Genomic DNA, 9,432 nt, shown 5'->3' on the forward strand with positions numbered 1-9,432 from the left:
AGAAAGATTGTCTTTTAAAAACGAATGCAATGTTTGTAAAATGTATAATATAGAGGTCAAATACCTCGCAATGTAATCAACTATTGTGAATCGTTTATAATGTATATGAACGGGTCCTTTCACTTACCACAGCTGATTACTCTTTTAAGCTCACCTTGGAGGCTCAGCAAAAGTTAACCACCACAACAACCCTCATACTCATCACGCAAACTGAAGGAAACCCTTCCGAAGGTTAGTCATTCAACTAATTACACTCAAGTCAATTTTGGCTTGATCATTTGGTGCCATCCATGGGACTGTTTGATCAATACTTTAACACAAGATGACAGGCGATTCCAATCCGTCACCAAAAGCCAACACCGGCAAAGAACCGTATGACTCTTTGAATCCCAATGACGACAGCTCTTTTGAGACACCAGACAACTCCATCAAGCGTACCAGGTTGCAATTTGACGATGATGATGAAACCAATAGGCGCGACGCCGAGGAGACGGAAAACCCGGAAACGAATTTAAGCCAACTTAAACCCATCAGCGGAGCAGAGGTGATACGTTTTCTGGCAAAAAGGGGATTCGTTTTACCATCACTCATGTCCAAAGGCGGCGAAAGGCCAACTGGCATGTCTAAAGTTCAGCCACGAAGCTCTACACGTCTGACGTCTGACGTTGGTAAGAGTTCTGGCAAAACCCAAGAGGAAGCACGAAAGGACTTAATTGAGAATTTAATTTTAGCCGCGCCGGAATCTATGAGTGCTTAGGTCGAGTAGCCTGGCGTGGCGGACAACATGTTGAACAATTGGTACGCTATGATGGGAGACAACGTTAAGAGGACGTTCGAAGTTTCCGCGACGTCTGAGAAGTTTACCCGAGAGATAGCCACCCATCCGTTACCCGCCGTCCTTACTACTCCCCTCATGCTAGGGGTATATGACGGCACTACGGATCTGGAGGACTTCCTGCAGCAATTCGAACACGCTGTCAAGACGCAGCATTGGGATAGCTCAACGGCGTGCCACATGTTCCCGGGACAGCTCCAAGCCGTCGCGAGAGAGTGGTTTGCCAAATTACCTTCCTTGAGCATATCCAACTACACGGACCTCAGAACTAAGTTTGTGCAGTGTTTCCAGAACTTTAAACGCACCGAACTGACTGACCTAGATGCGCACAACATCAAGATGATGTCGCGTGAATCCCTAATGAATATTATTTCTCGCTTCACAATGGAATGCCAAAAAATTCCAGATCTGCCTGAATCGCAGCAGATATCCGCGTACATCATGGGAATCTGCCAAACTCGTCATTTGTCGTTGGTAAAATCGATGCGGCGTAAGTTACCAAAAACGTACGTTGAAGCTGTAAAAATGGTAAAGGATTATGTACGATCCGAGGAGTTTGTAGACGCGGCCGTTGGTGATCACAGTACAATGGACCAGAGCGATAAAGACGACAAGGGAAACAGCAAAGGTAATAAGGGTAGCGAGTATAAAGGTAGTGGTAGCGGTGGCAACAGGGGCTACGAACATTTCGGTCATAAGTCTGACCACCGTAACAGCTACCGTCCTTATGAACGGTACGCACCTAAGAGGTTGTCGGTAGAAGAGGAAAGTTTGATCAAGTCATTGACAAAAATGTCTAAAGAAATTTTGACAACGGAAGAGGTAAGTAAAGATTTTTCGCCACCAAAGCCGATGCAGCCCCATTTTACTGTAGATGAAAGTAAATGGTGTATTTTTCACGAAGATAAAGGTCATGATGTGGACGACTGCAGGGAACTAAAGAAGGTGATAGTTGAACGGCTGAAATTAAGGGAACTTGACCATCTAAAATCGTCGCGTGTCAAAGTCCCCGGGACGAAGAAATTTGCCTGGCAACGGGGAAAAGAAAAAGCTCCAGAAAAGCACATCCACATGGTACAAATGTGGCACGCGGGTCACGTTCGTAACGCGAAAGTTTTGAAGGAATGGGAATGTGCCCCTATCACGTTTCCTGCATTTTGGAGAGTCTGTCCAACTGACCTACCCGTAACGATAACTGCTACAGTAGGACGATACAAGGTCTCGAGAATTTATGTAGATACAGGAAGCGTCGTTGACGTCTTGTCCGAACATTGCTTCTTACAGCTACCACAAGATGTGCAGGACAAACTAAAACCACCACTCCATCCCGTCGTGGGTTTCACAGGCGAAACGACTTGGCCTCTGGGTCGAGTAAGCATTGATGTTACGTTAGAGGAAAATAAGAAACGGCGAACGGTAGCTTTAAACTTTGTGGTTGTCAGAAGCCAGTCAAAGTACAACATTATCATGGGGCGGGAAGCGTTGTGCGAATTGGGCGCGATAGTATCAACTGTGCATGGCATGATGAAATTCCCAACTTCGTTAGGCGTTGCAACTGTTTTCTCTGATCGAGTCCCGATTGTAGGCCAGGTCGAACGACCGCTACATCAGACGGCACCGATTGAGCAATTGGGGAGCGTTATCATCAATCATTCCTTTCCTAAGAAGACAATACAGATTGGACACACGCTATCCGACGCAACAAAAAGTGCATTATGTGAACTCTTGGCGAACAACGCTGACGTGTTTGCATGGAAAGAGTCAGACATGACGGGAGTACCTCGTACCATTGCAGAACATTGCTTAAATGCCAACCCAAGTATGACTCCAGTAAGGCAAAAGAAACGGGGCATGGCTCCGGAGCGTAGCATCTTCCTAAGGAATGAAGTGGAGAAGTTGGTATAAGCAGACATATTGCGAACGGCTCGTGGCGGATGTGTGTCGACTTCAAAGACATCAATAAGGCTTGTCCCAAAGACAACTATCCACTACCAGAGATAGACTGGAAGGTAGAGTATTTGGCGGACTTTCGTTTCAAATGTTTCCTTGATGCTTACAAGGGCTATCACCAGATCCAAATGGCGGAACGCGAAGAGGACAAAACCACGTTCCACACAGATCAAGGCATTTTTTGTTACAAAAAGATGCCCTTTGGTTTGAAAAACATCGGCGCAACGTACCAACGGGTCATCGACGCTGCGTTCAAAGAACAGATTGGTCGAAACGTGGAAGCATACGTCCACGACATAGTAATCAAAAGTCACTCCGAATTGGACATTTTGAAGGACATTTAGGAAACGTTCGATTCTCTACGAAAAATCAACATGAAGCTGAATCCGGAGAAGTGTAGTTTTGGATTCGAGGAGGGAAAGTTATTGGGGCACGTCGTCACAACGCGTGGTATACGGGCAAACCCTAAGAAAATTCAAGCTATTGATGAAATGGCAGCACCGCGAACGAGAAAGGAGGTACAAAGTCTGAACAAAAAGTTGGCAGCGTTGTCCAGATTCCTGTCAAAGGCGGCAGAACGATCACTTCCATTTTTCAAAGTGTTGAAAGACAACGTGGGACGGAACTTCGACTGGACTCCTGAAGCAGATCAGGCTTTCCAGGAAATGAAGGCTTTGATAAGGACGTTGCCGATGTTGACGGCACCAGTACCGGGTAAAGTAGCCGTTCCGTAATAATTTTTTACGAATTTATAAATATTGTGATGCTAACATGTTAAGAGTTCTCAGGCGAAACTTTGACAATTTACTTAGCGGCGGGAACTGAGGCTGTTAGCTCGGTGCTCGTCGCGGAGCGTGGCGGCACACAGATGCCAGTTTATTTTGTGAGCAAAGTGCTACAACATGGCGAAGTCAACTACAAACCGGTCGAGAAGCTCATTTTCGCGTTGGTCTACACTGCAAGACGGTTGCGACGGTACTTTCAAGCGCACCCAATGCTGGTGCTAACTGATTCGCCTATTAAACACGTACGGTACGGCATTTGAGATCGGAGCACCTTGGAGGAAAGTTATTCTAACAATTTTTTCATGCAGGTATTGAGCAAATTGGAGGTTTCTGGCAGGTTAGCCAAGTGGGAAATCGAACTGGGTGAACATGAAATCCATTACGCCCCCCGTACCGCTGTCAAAGGCCAAATCATGGCAAATTTTATGGTTGAATTCATATGCGCCGCGCCACCAGTGCCGGTCATCGAAGAAGTACCGAATATCGTCACGTGGGAACTATTCACGGACGGAGCATCGAGTTCTGACGGAGCGGGTGCAGGTCTAATTTTAATTGGCCCTGACGAAGAGTAACATACCTACGCGTTGCGTTTCGAGTTCCCCGCCTCCAATAATGAAGCAGAATATGAGGCATTGCTGTCTGGTTTGAGAACGACTGAAAAGATAGGAATAAAATACCTAAAGGTGTCGGTTGATTCCCAACTCGTGGCGAATCAGATGAACGGGGCGTTTGAAGCTAGGGATCCGGCTATGAAAAATTATTTGGCATAGGCAGAAGAAATGGCCAACAAATTCGAGCGTTTCTCAATAATGCAAGTGCCATGATCCTTGAACAAAAAGGCTGACACACTCAGCAAGCTCGCATCAAGCGTGTTCAGCCACTTCGCCAAGGACGTTTGTGTAGTGACCCGAACTTTTCCATGTTTATATATATTAATTGAGATTGATATTTACATGATTAAATGTTTCCAACATGTTAAGCAATCAAACTTGTTAAGACTTGATTAATTGAAATATGTTTCATATAGACAATTGACCACCCAAGTTGACCGGTGATTCACGAACGTTAAATTCTACAAGTTTTATTCTTCAAACTTTGATTAAGCAATCAAACTTTTATTCTTCAATTTTATTCATCTAATTGATCTCTCTCAAGTTCTATCTTCAAGTTCTAAGTGTTCTTCATAAATTCTACAAGTTCTAGTTACATAAAATCAAGAATACTTTCAAGTTTGCTAGCTCACTTCCAATCTTGTAAGGTGATCATCCAACCTCAAGAAATCTTTGTTTCTTACAGTAGGTTATCATTCTAATACAAGGTAATAATCATATTCAAACTTTGGTTCAATTTCTATAGCTATAACAATCTTATTTCAAGTGATGATCTTACTTGAACTTGTTTTCGTGTCATGATTCTGCTTCAAGAACTTCGAGCCATCCAAGGATCCGTTGAAGCTAGATCCATTTTTTTTATTTTCCAGTAGGTTTATCCAAGGAACTTAAGGTAGTAATTATGTTCATAACATCATTCGATTCATACATATAAAGCTATCTTATTCGAAGGTTTAAACTTGTAATCACTAGAACATAGTTTAGTTAATTCTAAACTTGTTCGCAAACAAAAGTTAATCCTTCTAACTTGACTTTCAAAATCAACTAAACACATGTTGTATATCTATATGATATGCTAACTTAATGATTTAAAACCTGGAGACACGAAAAACACCGAAAAACCGGATTTACGCCGTCGTAGTAACACCGCGGGTTGTTTTGGGTTAGTTAATTAAAAACTATGATAAACTTTGATTTAAAAGTTGTTATTCTGAGAAAATGATTTTTATTATGAACATGAAACTATATCCAAAAATTATGGTTAAACTCAAAGTGGAAGTATGTTTTCTAAAATGGTCATCTAGACGTCGTTCTTTCGACTGAAATGACTACCTTTACAAAAATGACTTGTAACTTATTTTTCCGACTATAAACCTTTAATTTTTCTGTTTAGATTCATAAAATAGAGTTCAATATGAAACCATACTAATTTGATTCACTCAAAAAGGATTTAAAATGAAGAAGTTATGGGTAAAACAAGATTGGATAATTTTTCTCATTTTAACTACGTGAAAATTAGTACCAAATCTATTCCAACCATAACTTAATCAACTTGTATTATATATTATGTAATCTTGAGATACTATAGACACGTATACAATGTTTCGACCTATCATGTCGACACATCTATATATATTTCGGAACAACCATAGACACTCTATATGTGAATGTTGGAGTTAGCTATACAGGGTTGAGGTTGATTCTAAAATATATATAGTTTGAGTTGTGATCAATACTGAGATACGTATACACTGGGTCGTGGATTGATTCAAGATAATATTTATCGATTTATTTCTGTACATCTAACTGTGGACAACTAGTTGTAGGTTACTAACGAGGACAGCTGATTTAATAAACTTAAAACATCTAAATATATTAAAAGTGTTCTAAATATATTTTGAACATACTTTGATATATATGTATATATTGTTATGGGTTTGTGAATCAACCAGTGGCCAAGTCTTACTTCCCGACGAAGTAAAAATCTGTGAAAGTGAGTTATAGTCCCACTTTTAAAATCTAATATTTTTGGGATGAGAATACATGCAGGTTTTATAAATGATTTACAAAATAGACACAAGTACGTGAAACTACATTTCATGGTTGAATTATCGAAATCGAATATGCCCCTTTTTATTAAGTCTGGTAATCTAAGAATTAGGGAACAGACACCCTAATTGACGCGAATCCTAAAGATAGATCTATTGGGCCTAACAAACCCCATCCAAAGTACCGGATGCTTTAGTACTTCGAAATTTATATCATATCCGAAGGGTGTCCCGGAATGATGGGGATATTCTTATATATGCATCTTGTTAATGTCGGTTACCAGGTGTTCACCATATGAATGATTTTTATCTCTATGTTTGGGATGTGTATTGAAATATGAAATCTTGTGGTCTATTATTATGATTTGATATATATAGGTTAAACCTATAACTCACCAACATTTTTGTTGACGTTTTAAGCATGTTTATTCTCAGGTGATTATTAAGAGCTTCCGCTGTCGCATACTTAAATAAGGACGAGATTTGGAGTCCATGCTTGTATGATATTGTGTAAAAACTGCATTCAAGAAGCTTATTTTGTTGTAACATATTTGTATTGTAAACCATTATGTAATGGTCGTGTGTAAACAGGATATTTTAGATTATCATTATTTGATAATCTACGTAAAGCTTTTTAAACCTTTATTGATGAAATAAAGGTTATGGTTTGTTTTAAAATGAATGCAGTCTTTGAAAAACGTCTCATATAGAGGTCAAAACCTCGCAACGAAATCAATTAATACGGAACGTTTTTAATCAATAAGAACGGGACATTTCATTTGGTATCCGAGCGTTGGTCTTAGAGAATCGGAATTTTGCATTAGTGTGTCTTATCGAGTTTGTTAGGATGCATTAGTGAGTCCGGACTTCGACCGTGTTTACTTGAAAAATGATTGCTTAACAAATTTTGTTGGAAACTATATATTTTTAACATGTGAATATTATGTGATATATTAATCTTTTAACGCGTTTGATATTATGTGATAGATGTCTACCTCTAGAACAAGTCCCATTGACTCACCTAATAATAATGAAGAGTCAAATGTAAATTGGAATGATTCGTGGACTGATTCACAAGTTCCCGAAGAGGAACCGGAAGAAGAGTCGGAACCGGAAGAAGAATCGGAACTGGAAAAAGAATCAGAACCGGATGAAGAAATAGAACCGGTGGGGGAAATAATAAAACAGTTAAGTAAAAGAAAATCCTCAACCAACCGACCAAGGTTAATTATGGTCAATGGTGTTTCCGCCAAGGAAGTAAAATATTGGGAGGATTACCAATTCTCCGATGAATCGGATTCCGACGAGAATTCCGATGATGTTATAGAAATTACCCCAACTGAATTTAAAAAGGCACAAGAAAATAATAAGGGAAAGGGCATAAAAATAGAGAAATCTAATTCTAACCCCGATGAACTTTATATGTATCGTCAACCCCCGAAGTCCTTAAGTTGTAACAATGACCCGGGAACCTCTAAACCACCAGGTTTTTCTAAACCAATGTGGAAAACGACGGCTCGTATTAGGGGAACATCATATATCCCTAGAAACTTGGCAAAATGAACCAAAACCGAAGAAGAAGAAACAAGCGAGTCGGAATAAGATAGTTGTATTCGCGTGGTGTAATATATGTAATATAGTGTGCTTATGCTTTATGATATATGTAAAAATTGCTTGTATTAATAAGTATTTTTTTTATGAATCTAACTCTTGTCTATTTTACAGTATAAAAACACAAAATGGATAGACAACCCAATATTTTAAGAGACCTACCCGGAGACATGATTGATGAAATCTTGTCTAGAGTCGGTCAGAATTCTTCGGCACAACTATTTAAGGCGAGATTAGTTTGTAAGACATTCAAAGAACGTTCCAAGAATGCCTTGGTTTATAAAAGGCTTTTGTTCGAAAGATGGGGGATATCACATTGGGAAATCCATAAGTTACGATGTGTTTACTTTGACGCATATATTGCGGGGAACCCAAATGCTATTTTACGCAATGGGTTAAGAAATTATTTTGACTCAATATATCCGAATATTGGACTTCGTGATTTAGAAAAAGCGGCTAACATGCAACATAAAGAAGCATGTTATGCTTACGGATTAGTAATGTTCGCTTCTCACCAAAGTGAGAACAAGAACATCGGGCTACAACTATTAAACAAAACGTTCCCACAAGTGACGGAGTCGGTAATTGGGGTAAGAAATGAGGTTTTTAGATTTTTATGGGACTGTTGGACATTACGTAACCCTCGTCCCTTTGACGATGTTACAACACGATGTCTTATCAACGGCCATAACGGTTATGTTCCACAAGACCAAGGATGGGAAGTAATCCTAGTAAAACCAGAATGCATGACTTGTTTCTGGACGTATGAATTACGTGTCTTTATTGCCTTTGCTGAACGACTTGTGTAGTAGCTAGAATTATCTTCACAACCATCTTGTATCAAATTTATTGTGTGCTATATTTCATGCTATATGTAAAATAAGTGATATTGTAAGTTTGTAAAATATTGTGTAAAAGTTTGAACGCGAAATATTATTATAATCAGTTTTTCATATAGAATTGTAGTAGTTGAATTGTATATTAGCTACTAAGTATGAACTTAACGGGTAGGTACTACCCGAATTTAAACTTATAAAAAGCTAATATGAAGAAAAAGCTTTTATAAATGAGTTCATATTATGCTACGAAATACTATTAACTACTCTTAATATTCTGTATGATTAACTTGTTCCATTTGACTATTTTGAAGGAAATGACACCGACTACTCGACACACCGTGAATATGAATGAAGAGGAATTTCGTACTTTTCTAGCTTCAAACATAGCCGCAGTACAGGCTGCGCTACATACCAACAATAACCTTGGATCTAGCAGTACAGGAAATCGTGTAGGATGCACCTACAAAGAATTCACTGCCTGTAAACCTTTGGAATTTAATGGAACCGAAGGACCGATCGGATTGAAACGGTGGAACGAGAAGGTCGAATCGGTGTTTGCCATAAGTAAGTGTACTGAAGAGGACAAAGTGAAGTACGCTACGCATACCTTCACAGGTTCTGCGTTAACATGGTGGAATACCTATCTAGAGCAAGTGGGATAAGACGATGCGTACGCAATACCGTGGTCAGCATTCAAGCACTTGATGAACGAGAAATACTGTCCCAGAACCGAGGTCAATAAGCTCAAGACAG

General features: G+C 39.7%; 1 protein-coding gene across 1 annotated transcript; it reads left to right on the forward strand.

Annotated features, from left to right (window-relative positions):
- The first annotated feature begins 808 nt into the window (after positions 1 to 808).
- LOC139841346 (uncharacterized) lies at positions 809 to 2,740 on the forward strand. Its single transcript, XM_071831568.1, has one exon. The coding sequence runs from the start codon at positions 809 to 811 to the stop codon at positions 2,738 to 2,740; it is 1,932 nt and encodes a 643-aa protein (XP_071687669.1).
- Positions 2,741 to 9,432: the final 6,692 nt, after the last annotated feature.

The sequence above is a fragment of the Rutidosis leptorrhynchoides genome, chromosome 4 (assembly GCF_046630445.1).
Source record: "Rutidosis leptorrhynchoides isolate AG116_Rl617_1_P2 chromosome 4, CSIRO_AGI_Rlap_v1, whole genome shotgun sequence".
Taxonomy (NCBI): domain Eukaryota; kingdom Viridiplantae; phylum Streptophyta; class Magnoliopsida; order Asterales; family Asteraceae; genus Rutidosis; species Rutidosis leptorrhynchoides.

Coding starts and splice junctions, on each gene's coding strand:
- LOC139841346 (XM_071831568.1), top strand. CDS start 809: ATGGGAGACAACGTTAAGAGGACGTTCGAAGTTTCCGCGACGTCTGAG.